Source organism: Leptopilina heterotoma, unplaced genomic scaffold, assembly GCF_015476425.1.
Source record: "Leptopilina heterotoma isolate Lh14 unplaced genomic scaffold, ASM1547642v1 Lhet_313, whole genome shotgun sequence".
Taxonomy (NCBI): Eukaryota; Metazoa; Arthropoda; class Insecta; order Hymenoptera; family Figitidae; genus Leptopilina; species Leptopilina heterotoma.
In genome coordinates, this window is record NW_025111014.1 from 22264 (window position 1) to 39842 (window position 17579).

Sequence of the window (17579 nt, forward strand, 5' to 3'; positions counted from 1 at the left end):
AGGGGCAATTACACTAGATATATTACACAATTTTCTACACATTATTTTTTCTGTTGTAGACGCAGCCTATAAAATTCAATTATTTATCAATTATTAAATTAAAATACTTTGAAAATTCGATTTGTTAAAAAGTTTTTAATGAAATTCTTTAACAAATTTCATTATTTTCAATTGAATTTCACAAAATTTCTATTAATTCGATAATTTTTTTTAATATATTTACATACTATATTTGAATCAGTGACTGATTTTTTACTATCAAATTAATTATTTTTAACTAATTCAAATTTAGAGAACAGTATAAATATCTATAAAAATTGAAATAAAAAGCGATTTTTTCAAAACAAATTAAAATAATTAAACTTTTTTTAATTTGGTGAAAAAATTCCTGGTTTGGCATAAAATTTCTGGCTTATTTCCGATTTTTCCCGGTCAAATTAAATTCCTGGCTATTTCCCGGGTTTTCCGGATTTCTTGGTTAGTAAACACTTTGTAATAGTCATTTCTACTATAAATTAGTAAAATTAATCAACTCAAAAGCAAAAATAAGTTATAGTCACTAATTCAAATTAGTAAACAGTTTTACCAATTTAAATTCAGAGAGTGTATTTTTTATATAATAATATAATAAAAAACAATTCACTTTTTACTTTTGTTAATGACAGTTACAGAAATTTTTTTACTTTTTTTTTTGTTTTTCAGTATGAATGGTTTTAATTTATGGTTCCATGAATTCATTAATTCTTTCTGACTAGACTTCTCGGAACAAGGCGATACCCTTTTTGTGTTATGTGGCCCGTATTTACGGTTTAACGTTGAGCACAGTTTCGATTTGCATGTTAGTTTGACTGATCGAGTGGAAAGCACATTCTAAAGCTCATTCTACCCGAAGACTACTCAATTCCTAACCAATAGAGACAGAAATGGTGCATTGGCAAGCAAAAAGAATTCTTCAAGAAATAAAAATGAAATATTCTATAGCATTACTGACTCTCTCAGTAATATAATATCATCATCAAATTGGAATTTTCTCCTCATTTTATTCGAAAAATTCGTTTCGTTGCAATTTTTCAAATTCTATCATCTCTAAAAACATAATTATACGAAAATTGTTCTAAAAATCAGTCCATAAAAGAATTGGAAAAATTTTATTTGTCGACAAATCGAAAATGTAAATAATATTTATAAAGAATTGCTTACACTGTGTTTACAATGTGACAGAAATAGTCAAGTATATACGTGTTTAACCAGGTAACTTAGTAACATCAAAGTTACCTCCCTCATACACATGAACGATCGAGCTCTGACGTAAAGGATTATTTTTAGTTCAATTTGTCGCTTCAATAAAATCATAAAGCTTTTTCATGCATATACATATCTGAGAAAATTTGTTCACTTGGAAATATTATCATCTTCTATTGTATAAATTGCGTATTTATTTTATTTTATCTTTAAAGACAACTTTTACTCCCTTTAATGATTCAAAAATCCTAATGTCGGATTTTAAAATCAAAACATAACTCTCTAAAGATAAATCAGTGAAATTTGACTGATTTTCAGTGATTCTATTCAGAACTCTAAAATTAAAAAAAATTGAAAAATCTACACTCAATCAAGAAAGTTTAATTAGAAATCAGAAACAAAATTTTTATTGAATCGACTTTAAGACACAAAAACATGAAGATATCAATCACTCCGAGTCGAAGACTATAGGAGTGATCGCTTTCTTCATGTTTTATAATAATTAAAACTTGCTACTTTGTTACTGTAACTTCTTCAAAAATTATTTTCATCATTACGATTATTTATTTCTAGAATTTTCAACTAAAATTCTTTTTTAAGTGAATTTTTTAAAATAATTTTTGAGAAAGTTCTTTGTGAATTTTCAAATTCATTTGTTTATAACTTAATTTTACTAAATTTCATTTATTCTGACATTCTTCAATGAAATATATTAGAGATAAAAAACTTCAAATAATTTAAAAAAAATTCCATTAAACATATTGAGAAAAATTAATTCTATAGAATTATTAATTAAAAGTATGAAAAGTTCAAATTTTCAAAGATTTTAATTTTAAATTCATTTTTAAATCAATATTTATTAGAAAATTCTACGAGAATACAATTATTTAACTATAAACATAAATATTTTATTAAACAATTGAATGTTTCTTAAAATTGAATTTTCATAAAGAATTTCATCAACAGATTTTTAAAAAATTGAATTTTCTTGACAAATTTTAATAAAATTTTTAAGAATAATAATTGCATTTTTGGAGAAATTTGATGAAAATTGTATTTAAAATAATTGAAATTCTGCCAAGAATTTTATTAAAATTTTTGAAAATAATTGAATTTTGGAAAAAAATTGTTTATTTATAACGATAATTAAAATTTTGACGATAATTTTTGTAAAATTTTAAACATAATTGAATTTTTGCGAAGAATTATATTACTTTTGAAAATAATTGAATTCTTGGGACGAATTTTATTAAACTTTCTTTGTAAATAATTGAATTTTTTTGTGAAGTTTTATTGAAATAGTAAACAGTAAAAATAATTGAATTTTAACAAATTTTCGAAATTAATTAAATTTCTACAAAGAATTTTTTAAAAATTATTTTTAAAAAAATTGAATTGTTACGCAAAGAGTTTCATTAAAATATTTGAAAATAATTTAATTCTTTGAAGAATTTAAATTAAAAATGTATTAAAAATAATACTTCAATTCTAATAAATAAATTGTAGCAAAGATTTTTAAAATAATTGAATTTCTTTCGTAAATTTTAATAAAATTTTTAAGAATAATTACATTTTTCGAGAAATTCCATTAAAATTGTATTAAATATAATTGAAATTCAGCATTGAGTTTTATTATTTATGAAAATAATTGAATCCCTGTAAAAAATGTTATTATTTATGAAAATAATTTGTAAATAATTGAAATCCTGTGAAATTATTATTATTTATGAAAAAGAAAGTTTTTGAAAATAATTAAAATTTTGCCAAGAATTTTATGAAATTTTTTGAAAATAAATGAATTTCTGAGAAGAATTTTACTGCTTTTGAAAATAATTGAATTTCTGCAATCATTTGTAATTGCTTCAAAAATTCAATTTGTTTTAGTACAAAATTCTAAATCAAAATCTTTTGAAGTTCATCTATACTTATGAAAATTGTAAACGCAACTCTTTTAAAATTGAATTAATTTTGAAATATTTAAGTGAAATTAGATTTTAAGAATAAACACAATAACTTTAGAACAACAATTTTCCAGGATTTCGATCAAAATTCCCTGACTTTTCCAGGTTTTTTCAAGATTTATAAAATTCCCTGACATTTTCAGATTGTGTAAAGCCCAGTCCTACTAAAAATCAGGTGATTTACCAATGACAGAAATATTAAAAATTCGAAGAAATTAATTTGTAATGTCTTTTTTCAATGAATGATTGTCTGCTAGAAAACGGATGAACCTCCTACTTCTCAAAAGTCAAAATAAAATATTCTATCCTTTAAGATTGGGTAAGGCTCAGTCCCTATTATATAACTCAGGTGACTTTCCGATGACAAAAATATTTAAAATTAGAAGAAATTAATTTTTTATGTCTTTTTACCCAAATTTTGATTTTTGTGAACCTGCTACTACTTTAAAGTTACAATAAAATATTGTATCCTTCCGGATGTTGTTCAGCGACAAATTTAGAGAGGATTTAGTCAATAAAAAAAATGTAAATGCATCTAAAGAAGGAAGTAAAAATACTTCCAACAGAAAATAATTCCTGTTAATTTGAGATTACATTAAATATTTATACGAAACAAATTCATATTCATTTCTAAAAATAAACTATCAAAAATCAAGTGTAAATTTGATTAAAACATCTAATAAAACACAATACCTAATGTATACACTGTTCTATTTGCCCATTGTGAAAATAACATTTATCGCTTTCTATTGGTAAATGAATGCTTTGTGACATTTGCTAAATTACAAAAGCCTCATCAGCAAAATCATCAGAGTAATTCGACGTTGATTGTTTCGCTTGACCATTAAGTTATATTACGCTAAAATTTCTATATTATTATACACTAACAGAAATTGGGAATTTTGCCTATAATGAAATAGCTAGAGGGGGATGAGAAATACAATAAAAAGAAAAAAAAATAATAACAGTATACATATTTAAATTAAACAACATATTTCATTGTGCATATGATACTTAAGTCTAAACGAATTGAAATCAATAAGCCGATTATTGGCCGGTCGTATAAACGGAGATTACATTGCTTTGAATTGACACTCTGACGTGGCTTCATAGCGATTGAATCCCACAAACTTTCCAGACGAACGGACATCCGTCCTAGTTCCTTTTTCACTTTGACAGCAACAGAAAATACTTATAGAAGGCCACAAAATAAATCATTTAGAAAAAATAATCCCCAAGTTAAAATTTCCCTACGTGAAAATTGAAATAGGAAAAGAATTATTATATTTTTGCATAAAAGCAGATTTCGCAAATTCTCTAAATTAATTAATTTTTTTAACTTCTTGTCAATTTTTACAAATTATTAATACTGTACTAAATTGAAAATTAATCCCACCATTCAAACCTGTCACTAATTTCTAAATGTCATTATAGGCTTTTTATGAATTAAAAAAATTAATTACGACAAATATCGAAATAATTCATGGACTTTATACAGTGGCAAAGTTTTAAAAATGGAAGGTAAAATTTTGAAAGCGAAGAAGAAAACTACAATATCGATTCAGAAGTTCGGGGTAATTGGAAATATTAACACTTGAGGGCGACACGAATCAGAGCGTCCTCAATGCTTTTATAGAAATCTTTCTCTAATATCAAAAAAATTATAAAAATTTTAGTTGAAAAAGAGAGCAAATGACAAGAAAGTTTATAAAAAATATAGAAACGTTAAGAAAAATTCCATTTCGTCTAGTAAAATTATTTTTATAAATTTAAATCTTCTTTAAAATTCTTCAAAATAATTTTTTTTGTAATAAATATTTTAATTATAAAAGAAATTTCTTCGTTTTATAAATTATTTTATTTCCTAGTAAATGTTTTCACAAATTCCAAATAAAAGTATTCAGTACAAAAATGAATAAAATTTTAATGAAAGTCGAGTTATGCGTTCATAAGTTCGGAGAAAAATGGAAACAATTGATTCTAAATTCCCGCAAAGTTACAAAATTCGATTTACTTTTAAGTTGAAAAATTACTGTATTTAAAAGATTTAATTATGTTTTTTAAAAAAAGAACTGATTTACTCTATCCGTAATAAATTGTTTATATTATTTTTTATTTTTCATGTTTGAATTGTTAATTTTTTCGATATGTGAATTGTTAATTTTTTCTACATGTAAATTAGTAATAGTTTTTTTGTGCGTTAATTATTAAATTTTTTGTTTCTATGTGTAAATTATTAATAGTTTATTGCCTCTATGTGTGAATTATTAATAAATTGTTGCTTCTATGTGTGAAGTGTATATATAGATATATAGATCATATAAATGAGTCATTGCAGTGCAATCGACTTTTTGTCAAAAAATTTTATATCCTTCGTTAGCCGTGATCGTCTAGTGGTTAGGACCCTACGTTGTGGCCGTAGTAACCCAGGTTCGAATCCTGGTCACGGCAATGCTTCAAGCATTGTCACGGTGAAGGATTTTTTTTTATTTGGAAACGTTTTTATTAATTTTTTTTTCAATCTTATTTATCAAAATATTAGTTACAATTTTTATTTCTAGCCATTTTTACCAGTTTTTTTATTTATTTTAATTTTATTTGGTTAATATTAACTTTATGGCTTCTTTTTTATTTTTTAATATTAATTTTAGTCTCTTTTCTGAATATGTTTAATATTATAAAATATTATATTTCGAATATTTTAATGATATTAATTTCTTTCATTTAAGAATTGAAAATAAATTAAAACCATGAAAAAATGGGAGACTAACACTTTCTTTACTTATTTATTTATTATTATTATTATTATTATATTTACTTATTTACTTACATTTATTTTCTTTAATTTACCATTTCCTATCTACATTTAATATTAATTTTAAATTTCTTTTTTATTCTTTTACTTTTTAAAAATAAACTTATTTGTATTTTATAAAAACAAATGTTGAAGTTTTTTCCAATTTTCTCAGTAACTTATTCTCTCAAGAAAAAAAAGTCATTATTATATTCGCAGGTTAAATTACGTAAGGAATAACTAATAAATTTCAGCACATCTTAAATAAATAAGCATTAATAATGTCAGCAGATTCTTGACAGAAAGTATAAATAATGGATCATTTTTATTTATTGTCAGTGAGAGATTGAGTGCACAAGCTTCAAAAATTGGATTATCAAAAATGAAAATGTATGTGCGATTTTTAATTTTTGTGTCAGTGATGTGTTTTTTGTATCGAGGTAAACTTTTTTATTTCAATAAAAATGTTTAATTTAGTTTTTATTTCTACAACTTTCTTGACATTTATTTAAAATTAAAAAATTTTAAAAAGTATTTAAATTTAAAAAATAGTGTTTTTTTTAATAATTGTCGAAGAAAATTAACTTTCCTTTTTTTGCTATTGTATGATTCTATAGGTACAGAATCCATAAAATTAATAAAAGATGAGGGAAAAATTGATACGAATTTAAAAATATCGAATAGTCAAGAAAAAGGAAGAAGATCTACTCGTTCTTTGATAAATTTACAAAACGAAGAAGCATTAGGTAAACAATTTAAAAATTATCAACTTCAACAACGTAATTTTCTTTTCAAAACATAGATGTTTTGATTTCATAAAAGGATTTGTGGTTTTTATAAAAAGATTTTACAAAAACAATTTTTTCTCCTACTTTCAGAGCATATTAAAAGAATAGCAGAATATTTCGAAAACGACGGACCCAATAGAGATGTAATTCTAAAAGAACCTTGCAAACAAGCAAAATGTGGAGAATGTTGTAATTCACGGCAATCAAATAAACCACCACCAAGTGAACCAAAAGATAGTATTGTTGGTGCTGCAATGGGAGATAATTGGTGCCCTGCTGAACTACTCGGAATCACTCATCACGTGAAAAATTCTCCGTCCCCTAAAAATGAAATAGTTGGAAGTGCACGACAACCTTTAAATTCGAATAACTGTCCAAAACAAGTAATAACACAACCAACTGTTCCTCAACAAAGGAGTTACATTGAACCAAATCTAAATATTGAAACCATACTGCCAACAACATATTACAATCCTCAACCATTACCACCACTACCAGCACCGAGAGAAGTAAACCTTAAATATTCTTAAACAAAAAATACTTGTTTAAAATTTTAAACTGTGCTCAATAATTTCTGATTTCTCAGAAGTACTTTCTCATTATTGATAAGAATCTTTGATCCGAGTTGATTATTTTCTATAAAAACGCAATTTTTCTAAGGATATCAAATTGAGACAAAAAACGATAAAAATTGTTGCGATGCAACAGTGTTGCATCGCAACAATTTTTATCGTTTTTTGTCTCAATTTGATATCCTTAAACTGTGAAATAAACTCGGACGTTGAAGATTTACAAAAAATGTTCTTAAAAAAAAAATTCAAAAATCAAACTTTATTTTACAGATCGCTGTTCCTCAACCGATAATTTTACAAGCGCCTCAAAATCAACCAGTGGAACAATTACAGATGCCAGAAGAAAGAACCCTATTCGGCCTGCATAAACCTCACTTCGGAATTCCGTTAAATAATTTTATTCATCCTCCAATATGGTTTGGATTACCTCCACTTTTTCCAAAAAGACCATTAATAAGCCCAACTCTACCAATAGGATTGTTCGCACCTAAACTACCCTTCAAATTATTCCACAGAAAACCACATTCCTGCACCAGTATTGCTATGCCACATAGTTTGTCCACCAATGATTTGGAAGCATCTCCATCGGATTTAAATCCAATAGTTAATTTAGCATTACCTCGACAAAATGTTATGACACCAGAAATTAATTATCCTGAGGTTAATATCGAAACACCTGTGATGGCTCCAAGGATTATTAAAAAGAGACTACCTTTACTGAATTTAGGTTTGAAATCTCTTAAATTTCATCTTGGATCACATCTCAAGGATCTTTATCCAACAACATACATTTATGACGCACCCATTCATCCACCATTATTAAATACTTTTCCAATTTTCACAAAAAATCCACATTGCGATGAATCGAAAATTGAATTTGATACGTTTGATGAACTTGAAAACGCAAATCAGTCGGGATTTAATGAAACATTTAGATAAATAGGAGGCCCTAGGAACTTGTTTAAATTAAATAAATAAATAATACACGAGAAAAATAAATAATAAATAGAACGAAAATTTGTCCCTAAAGTTAGCGTCGATGCTCAGCGACGAAAACTATTATTTGGAGTTTTTAGAGATAGCAAATATCACTAATTACTCTTTCTTAATTCACTTAGAGATAACAAGAAATGCTAAGGACAATTTTTTAATTTAAAAACTTTGAAATAATTATTTTATTCTTTCGGACTTCGGAAAATTTATTAACGCTCAGCGTCGATGCTAATTTCCAGGATCTAAAAAAATTGTACTGAATCGGAGAATTCAAAACCATTTAGATTAGAAAAATTTATCTTCGAATTCAAATTTTATTGTATAATAACATCGAGTCACGTATTAAAAAACAATTTATAGTTTCAAAATTTTTAATGTCTTTTTTATTATTATTTCAGTGAGTAATTTATGAAAACATTTGTATCGAAAAACATATTTCACAATTTTTTGAAAGTTAATTTTCAATGCTTCTAAAGTTCTGAACGTTCAAGTGACCAAAATTTATTTATTTATTTATTTTCCTTTTTCCCCCAAGTCCATAGTATTTTTGAACAATCGTCATTTAAGTAACAATTTCTTAAAAATTTATGCACATGAAAATTAAATTATCTTGAAAAAAATTCCTTTCTTTGCTTTTTTGTTTTTAAAAGCACTGCGGACTTTCAGCTTCATCAATTTTGAACGTTCAAGAAAATACATTTTTTCTGTTTAAACATTTTCGAAAATTGTTACATTGATGCAAAAAAATAAATAACTTAAATATTTACTTCGTTAATTGATTTGTTTTAATTACAAAAAAATAATTTCTAATAAAATCCAAATTTAAAAATAGTATCAAAACAATAATCGTCCATTTGAACGTCAAAACTTTAGAGCCATTTTGACTCGAATGAAATAATTTAAAAAATAAATGAAAAATAATAAAAAAAATATTTTTCTAAGCAAATATTTATAATTTTTCGCAATTTTTATTATTATTATTATTATTATTATTATTATTATTATTTATTGTTTATTATTATTTAGAAGAGAAAATTTTTTTTAAAAAAATTTGTATTGTTCTTCGTATAAATAACTTTGTTTTCCATTAATCGTCAACTATTAACATTGTCACCGACGACTTAGAATTAAATTTCGATATATACTTAATAATTTATAGAAAAAATAATTTTTCAATATAAATTGTACTTTGTAATAATTTAAAATGTAAATCGAAATAATTTATAGTAATAATAATTCATAAAACATCATTAAAAGATGATCCACAAGTTCTAAACCTTCAAATGAACGAAAATTTTACCCAGTATAACAAAATTACAAATTTAGAAACTTTATAATTTATTTCTTCAATATTTGATAAATTTTAATTAGTAAAATTTTAATAATTAATTAATTTTTTAAATTAAAATAAAATTTTAATTTAAAGAAGAAATATATAAATTGTGTTTTCGCAACGCAAGTTTTTTGTTACATAAGTTTCGTTGTTCAAAAAACATTGAAATCCAAATTCATCCAAATTGAAGAAAATATCTTTTAAATTATAAGATCTGAATAAATTTCCAAAATTATAATTCAATAATCTTCATTATTATTTCGAAAAAAAACAGTAAATATGTATATAGATTATTTATTGATTACTTTATACACATAGGTATATGAATGTAATAACAATTATTAAAGTAAAAACTGTTTCATTATAAATCATCAAACAATGCTGAAAACTATTTACCCCTTTCGATTCATGAACTTTTATACAATAATTCTCATTCAACAAATCATTTATAATTATATGAATTATAATTACAAAATATAATTATATAATACATTTAAAATGTCGAAAATAAGATGAACGATGAAAACGTAAAAATGTTCTTATTGAGAAGTATGATATTTTCAATATTATTAAAGTTCTATTAAAAAAAGAATTGAAATTGACTCTTGAAATTCCCTTTTTCTTATCAAATTTATTTCAAGTCTATTTATTTCACCATTTCCTTGAAAAAATTATTACCTACGCCCCTTTCCTTTTCCCTTCTTAGCAACTGCTTGTGGCTGTGATGTTTGTTCAGTGGATGATTGTTTATTTTGTCGAGTTTTTAATTTTGGAATTGATGAGCCAATGTACAATAGAACCGAATCTCTCGTTGGAAATTCAGAATTAAATGGTGTTCCATCGTCATTTTTTAATTGTACTCGAATTCTACCACGATACAATAATTCCTTGCTACGTTCCTTTGGATGAAGTTTATTTTCAACACCAACTTTTAAACCAACTGCCAATAAAACGTCACGAATTTCCTGATGAGTTGGATTTTCGACACATTTTTCCTTTGGTAATTTTCTACCTTCTGCTCTTGTTTTTTTACTATTTAAATATAGAGGATAAATGCATATCCATCTGAAAAACGAGGAAAATAATGCATTCCATTTCCTAATTTACTAAAAGAATTCTTTTTTCGAAACAAAATATTGTACGTTCTTTATTCACTAAATTTCTAGTTCCATATGTTACTGTTGTTGTGATGCAATTTATATTACGAGTATAGTAAATTTACAAAAACAAACTGGCAAATAAACATTAATTTACTCTATTATTTGTATTATTTACACTATTTAAATATTTAACAAATTTTCCATTGCAAAATTCATTAGATAAACACTGATGACGTATACTTTTTGAGGTTATATTACTAAAAGAGTTAGAGAAATAAAACAATTGTTTTTTAAATTTTTTATGGATTAAATAATCCCTATTAACAATAATAACAATAAAAAGTAAATTTCGAATCACTTTTTTTCACTTTTTCGTTTGTTTAACCACTAAAACAAAAAGAAAATAAACTTTCATGTCAACAGAAAAATTGTCACAAGACTTTTATGAATACCGTACTTTTTCAAAACAGAAATATAACAAAAATGATAAAATTTAAAGGAAACAATTAAAATAATTTAATAAATTAATTAATACATTTAATAAATTATTATATTTTAGTGTTTTCTTTTTCATTTGTTTGAATTGACATTCTTTTGAGGTTAGGTACGAACAAGAACGTACAATATTTCGATCAATACGAGAAAAATAATCAACTTTGTCACAATATTAATATTTGCGAACCCTCAGAAAACAGTAATACTACTAACTATTGTAATTTTATTCACCTTTCTTTACTACTATGAGTTTTTGACGAATCCCATCCTAGAGAAACAGCCATGATCAACTCTCTTGTTTACAACTTCTCAAAGGAATGAATTGAATGAATAAAAAAAATCAATTTCTCACTCGCAGTAAAAAATTTTGAGACACAAATATCAAAAGATAAAAAACTTTCCGAGAGTGTTTTGAAATACAAATTTAATAAATAATACAAATTAATCATAAGGAAAATTGTTTACGACAGTAAAAAATTTAAGAATTGGGCTCGTCCGGGATTTGAACCCGGGACCTCTCGCACCCGAAGCGAGAATCATACCCCTAGACCAACGAGCCGGTTGAAAAAGTTTTCGAAACAGACCCAGAAAAGCAGAATTTTCGAAAAACGCCTATATCAACAATGTATATAATTTATTTTCTTGAAATTCGACTAACATCACTTTTAACAATTGGAAAATTACTCCAATTGTTATTTTTCTAGCGTTAAATTGAAATATAAATCGGACCAATCCTAATAAAGTATACATGGGAAAGTACCAATTGAGTATGATAGCACTTATCACAATTATGCAAAATTCACACCTTTTTCAATAAATATATTTGCAAAATAATACCAATGTGTATAAAGTAATCAAGAAAATCGACAAGAAAAAACAAAATTTACTCACCAGAATGTAGACTTAAGTTGCCGACTTTCCTTTCTTTTTTTCTGACTTTATCGCCAACTTGCAGGGAATTCCAACCTCCAAATGTAAACAATCGTCAGAATGGCGAAAATATTCCTTCTTGAACACTATTTTGCACTTCACTTTCAACACTCACATAACCTCTTTTTTTCGTCACTTTTATACTTGTACTTTTCATCAAAAATCAATCCAACTTTCTATCTTAATATCAATTTAATTTACAATAATAAAAACACGATCGGCATTTTCAAGCTGTAAAAACCTAACATCTTCTGAGTTTGATCACGTGATCAATCTGATTCTACTTTAAAGAGAAGTAATGCCCGCGAATATGCTGAATCTTTTTCTATCACATAACCTAACAATTCGCGATGCAAAAATGAAAATTAATGTTAAAAAATAAAAAGAAACGTAAAATTACTGAGAAAATATGATTAAAAATACTGGAATTATGAAACAAAATATCAATTTTTATCAATTTTCACAATTTTACCTCGTGGGGAAAAGCAATCGATGTCACGAAAATTTTGATCAAAAGATTTTCCATCTAATTTGGGGTCAATATCAAAAATAATACTGTATATTATAGATTCGAATATAGGGAATACGATGAAACAAGTATTAAAACTGGATTAATTACATAAACTAATGAAAAAATGTTAAAAAGTGGACCGACAAGAAGTAAACTACTTGCTGAGACCTAACCCTCACTGAGTTTGATCACGTGACCAATCAGAATCGACTTTCAAGAAAAGCAATTCCCGCGCAATTGTTAACTTTCATTTAACATACAAATCTAACAATTTATTATGAAAATACCGTAATTAACGATCCAAATAAACAAATTTAGTAAAATTCACTAGAAAATATGACTAAAGGTTTCAGAATTGGAAAATTAAATGTAGTTTTTAATCAATTTTTACGATTGCGTACCATGGGGGAAGCAAACGACACGCGACGCCAATTTTGATTATGACTTTATCGATTTAATTTACGATCAATATTGAAAATAATACTTTATATTATATATCTGAATGTAAAAAACACGATTTTACTATTATTAGCACTGGATTAATTAGATAAACTAATAAAAATATGATAAAAAGTTGGACGACAAAGAACTACGATCCAGACGCCATCACTGTCCTGGGCGGAAATGACTACGTGCGTCAATGGTGTTAACTTGCTTGTTACAAATTTGTCAGAATTGTCACAATTTTTTAAGTTTCCGTTAATAATAATTGCAATTTTTTAATTAAAACAGCACTTTTGGATTGTTTAGAATTGTATACTATTGAAAGCTTTATAATAAATTTGTAATAAATGTCAATTGAAACTTGATATTGACTACAGTAGTAATGGCTTAATGGCGCCAAATTTGAAATTTACATTTACAAATTCGAAAATAAAAGGTATTTTATTCAAATAAGAGTTAATAAAAAAAATAAATTAATAAACAAATAAAGATAATAAATAATAGACTAAATAATAATAATAATAATAAAAAAAATACTATATATAATTATACAAGTTAACTATATTTTTAAATAATAATTATTAATTTTTAAATATAATTCAAAAAATCAAATTAAACATATTATTTAATTAATATTTACTCCTAAATTAATTGTTAAAATTAATATTATATAATTGTAATTATAATATAAAGTTATATAATAGAATAATAATAATAATAATAAATAATTAAATTCCATTTAATTTTTATTTTTTTGCAATGAATCACATTTAAAGAATAGTTTATAAATACAAAAAATATAAATTTTCATTGAATATTATTTGGTTTATTAAAGAATCTTAATTTCAGTAAACTTTAATAATCATTTTGTTTACTGTTTTACATTAAAGTGCCGCATATTCGTTAATTTAAAACATTTACATTTCAAAAGTAAGTCCATCTGTTTCATAGGTTTTAAAAATTTTTGAAATTGCATAACAATATGCAGCTTGTCTAATATCCAAGCACAAATTAAGATCTTCAGCCTGTTTCATGATACACTAAAAGAGAAAAAGATTATTAATTTCAAAAATTTTTATTTAAAATTAATTTAAACAAACTTAAAATAAAAGAAATGAAAATAAGTAAATAAAAATAAAATACAGTTAAGTAAAACAAAACAAAAAATATAAAGAAAAACAAAATAAAATGAAGTAAAACAAAAATAAAAAAAAATGTTCAAACAAGTTTACAAAAACTAGTTATTACAAATAAATGAATAAAAATTATAGTTTACAAATATTTACTAATTACATATGCAGTAAGTTCCATTGAATGATCCAAACCACTATAAACAATATCTTTTTCAGTGGCTCCAATTATTCTTTTCTCCAGTCCTTCAGTTGGCTTAATTTTTATATCTCCTAATTTCTCCCTCAATGATTTCTCAATTGAATCTAAATTAAAAGAAAAAAACAAAATTAAATTCTCATTCCAATTGGAATTTGTTTAATTAAATCAATATTCTGCAAAATAATTTTTATAATTTTTAAATAAAATAATCCTCACCTAGAATATAGAAACTTGATTCCCGTTCATACTTGAAATGAAGTCTTCCAAATGAAACGTGACTTATATTTTTCAACCATTCGAAATATGATACTGTGACACCTCCTGCACTCATATATAAGTCTGGAATGACTAAAATATTCCTCTCTTGAAAAACTTTATCTGCAGCCGGTGTGCAAGGTCCATTTGCTCCCTCAGCGATAATCTTAAAATGAAAAGTAAATTTCTGTTTTATTTAAATTTTATTATAAATTTTATTTAAATAAATTTTAAATTTAAATTTAAGAAAATATGAAACAAATGCAAAAAAATTACAAAAAGTGACTATTTACAAATTATTTACAAAATTGCTTACATCTGGTCAATTTAATTTATAAATTTTCACCACTTTATATTAAAATTCGAAAATTATTTAAATATTATAGATTTTACTTTAGCTTGAATGTGTTCAGCGTCTTTTTTCTTGACCAATTTCTCAGCAGCAGCCGGAACAAAAATATCACATTTCTCATACATCAAATTGCCCTTCTTGTATATTTCCGCACCACCGAAATTCTCAGCATTTTTTTTTCCATTCATGTGTTTACTTAATGCCTAAACAATTTTAGACACATTCTCAACAAAATTGTAACAAGAACAAAATCATTATTTTTCAATTGCAAATAAATTGTACAAATCTACTTCTGGATCGATGCCTTTTGAATTGTAAAGCGATAAATTACGAAGAATAACTCCAATTAATATTGCTCCGGCCTTTACAAAATAGCGAGCTGCAAATTGTCCCACATTTCCAAAACCCTGTAAATAATCGAAAATTAATTAAATTAATTTACAAATTTCACTTTTTACCTTAAATATTATTTTACATATTATTTTATATTATTTATATTATTTATATTTACATTTTTAAAATGTGTAATTAAATACTTTTTTATTTTTCGAAAGAAAACGAGATGAGAATATAAAAAGAAGAAAAATTAGTTTCAAGTTTGTTTTAGGTGGAAAAATTGAACAGAACCTGAAGGATGAAGGTTTTGCCCTTAAATCCCGTGCTGAGGCCAATTTTAGACATCCACTTCTCTTCGGATATAAAATTTAGCACTGCAAAGTAAATACCGAAACCTGTCGCTTCCGTTCTTCCTTGCACTCCACCTTGATTGATTGGCTTTCCAGTACAGACAGCGCGAGCGTTTATATTGTTTGTTTCTGAAAAATGGAGCAAATAAAAATAAGTAAAATAAACCGACAAATATATATTGATTGATAAAAATTTAATTTCTAATAATTAAATAACTTTCTATTATTATTGATAATTTAATTAAGAAATTTTTGACATAAGTTTAAATTTAGATTATAATCTATAGATATAATAAAAATATAAAAATAAACCGTCAAATATACTAATTTATAAAAATTGAAATTAAAATAGTTAAATAATTTACCATAGATAATTAAGAAATAATTTAAATTAAGAAATTTTAGGCTCTAAATTCTGATTATAAAAAATAGATAATAAAAATGTAGAGAGTTAAAAATTCGGTTTCGATAATTAAATTTTTAATTAAAAATTAAAATTAATTTTACCAAAGAATTTTGCGTAGGTGTCAGCCATCCAGGACATTTCTCGAGATCCGGTATTAACATCGGGAGCCGGAACATCAATCGCTGGACCAATCATATTTTTCTTCGCCAATTCCAAAGTAAATCGCCTCGTTATTTTTTCCAATTCTTGTCTAGAATATTTTTTTGGATCAATTACAATACCAGCTTTCGCCCCTCCGAACGGAATATTGTTACACGCGCATTTGAACGTCATTAACGATGCCAAAGCTTTGACTTCATCTATCGTTACATCCGCTGCAAATCGCATACCTCCTTTCATCGGCAACCTGAAACATATTTACAAATGCTTTACAACAAATAAAATAATTGAACTGAATAATAAATTAAAAAAACTAAACTTCTGTAAAATTTCCAAAAAAACTTCTAAAAATGAAAATTAAAAATAAACAATAAATAAATAATAAAGTAAAAAACTAAAATGCTATAAAATTCAAATGAAAAATTTAATTTAATTAAAATTAAAATTGCTATAAAATAAAATAAATAATAAATTAAAAAAACGAAAATTGTGTAAAATTTCCAAAAAAATTTCTCACCAGTGTGAATTGTGATGAGCTCGAAATCCAGTAATAATCTCATACTCTCCATTATCCCTTCGAATTGGAAAATTAAGTTCAATGACTGTTTGACAATTGGACATTATATTGATAATCCCCTTGAAATGCTTTTGTCTCTCTTCGTTTGTTGTATCAGAATTTTTCGCCAGCTCTCTTAAGAAGGAATCTTCCATTTTTTCCACCGCCTTATGAAAATGATATTCAATCATATGGGAAAAATTTGGATCATTCGATTCACCGACGTCTTTTAATCGTTCCGGTATTTTATGAATACCGTATAACTTCGCACGAACGCTGAAATTCCTTCGGCGAACAATCACTGAATTTGTTAGTATTACTCGTTCCCATATTTTGAGAATTCTCATTTTTATTCACTCATTTCATTTTTTTTTTCAATTATAATCCCTATTCTTCAATAGTCACTAAAGTTTTACGCTTCCACATAGCCAAATTTAACTCAAAATAAATATAAGAATGTTTATAATAAATTTACCAAATAAATGACAGTCGTTTGTCAAAATTAAAAGTTTAAAAAAGTTAACGAAAAGTTAACATGAGTTAATAAAAAGCTTTTTAGCTTTTTGTTAACTCATGTTAACTTTTCGTTAGCGAAAAATCACGAAAAATTAACGAAAAGTCAACTAAATTTTAACGAAAAAAAAAAGATTCGCTAATATAAAAACCATCT

At 25.1% G+C, this 17579-nt stretch overlaps 3 protein-coding genes and 2 non-coding genes across 6 annotated transcripts; 2 read left to right on the forward strand and 3 right to left on the reverse strand.

Moving 5' to 3' along the window:
• The first annotated feature begins 5582 nt into the window (after window positions 1-5582).
• Window positions 5583-5654, forward strand: Trnah-gug. Its single transcript has one exon. It is a non-coding gene; the product is annotated as a tRNA-His (tRNA).
• Window positions 5655-6301: 647 nt separating this feature from the next.
• On the forward strand, window positions 6302-8719 carry LOC122504740. Its single transcript, XM_043615960.1, has 4 exons — window positions 6302-6437; window positions 6615-6743; window positions 6876-7294; window positions 7628-8719. The coding sequence occupies exons 1-4, from the start codon at window positions 6380-6382 to the stop codon at window positions 8294-8296; spliced, it is 1275 nt and encodes a 424-aa protein (XP_043471895.1). The 5' UTR covers window positions 6302-6379; the 3' UTR covers window positions 8297-8719.
• Window positions 8720-9961: 1242 nt separating this feature from the next.
• On the reverse strand, window positions 9962-11700 carry LOC122504741 (signal recognition particle 19 kDa protein). The gene is made up of 2 exons (XM_043615961.1): window positions 11510-11700; window positions 9962-10748 (listed from the first exon to the last, which is right to left on the reverse strand). Exons 1-2 carry the CDS (start codon window positions 11560-11562, stop codon window positions 10358-10360), a joined length of 444 nt encoding a protein of 147 aa, XP_043471896.1. The 5' UTR covers window positions 11563-11700; the 3' UTR covers window positions 9962-10357.
• A 65-nt stretch (window positions 11701-11765) lies between these two features.
• Trnap-cgg lies at window positions 11766-11837 on the reverse strand. The gene has a single exon. It is a non-coding gene; the product is annotated as a tRNA-Pro (tRNA).
• Window positions 11838-13988: 2151 nt separating this feature from the next.
• On the reverse strand, window positions 13989-17533 carry LOC122504744 (glutamate dehydrogenase, mitochondrial-like). 2 transcript variants are annotated; one of them, XM_043615964.1, is made up of 8 exons: window positions 16871-17454; window positions 16296-16600; window positions 15730-15917; window positions 15393-15509; window positions 15144-15305; window positions 14712-14916; window positions 14457-14599; window positions 13989-14203 (listed from the first exon to the last, which is right to left on the reverse strand). In XM_043615964.1, the coding sequence occupies exons 1-8, from the start codon at window positions 17254-17256 to the stop codon at window positions 14081-14083; spliced, it is 1629 nt and encodes a 542-aa protein (XP_043471899.1). In that variant the 5' UTR covers window positions 17257-17454; the 3' UTR covers window positions 13989-14080. The 2 variants fall into 2 exon arrangements, with proteins under 2 accessions (XP_043471899.1, XP_043471900.1); XM_043615965.1 differs by having other exon boundaries at window positions 14040-14203; window positions 14450-14599; window positions 16871-17533.
• Window positions 17534-17579: the final 46 nt, after the last annotated feature.

Bases quoted from the DNA above. Each gene is read 5' to 3' on its own strand.
- LOC122504740 (XM_043615960.1), top strand. From the start codon at position 6,380: ATGAAAATGTATGTGCGATTTTTAATTTTTGTGTCAGTGATGTGTTTT. The intron at 6,438-6,614 runs GTAAACTTTTTT...ATGATTCTATAG, and splicing joins GATGTGTTTTTTGTATCGAG to GTACAGAATCCATAAAATTA. The intron at 6,744-6,875 runs GTAAACAATTTA...TCCTACTTTCAG, and splicing joins ACAAAACGAAGAAGCATTAG to AGCATATTAAAAGAATAGCA.
- LOC122504741 (XM_043615961.1), bottom strand. From the start codon at position 11,562: ATGGCTGTTTCTCTAGGATGGGATTCGTCAAAAACTCATAGTAGTAAA. The intron at 10,749-11,509 runs GTGAATAAAATT...CTCGTTTTTCAG, and splicing joins ACTCATAGTAGTAAAGAAAG to ATGGATATGCATTTATCCTC.
- LOC122504744 (XM_043615964.1), bottom strand. From the start codon at position 17,256: ATGAGAATTCTCAAAATATGGGAACGAGTAATACTAACAAATTCAGTG. The intron at 15,918-16,295 runs GTAAAATTAATT...TCCATTTTTCAG, and splicing joins CACCTACGCAAAATTCTTTG to AAACAAACAATATAAACGCT. The intron at 14,600-14,711 runs GTGAGGATTATT...CTTTTAATTTAG, and splicing joins ATCAAGTTTCTATATTCTAG to ATTCAATTGAGAAATCATTG.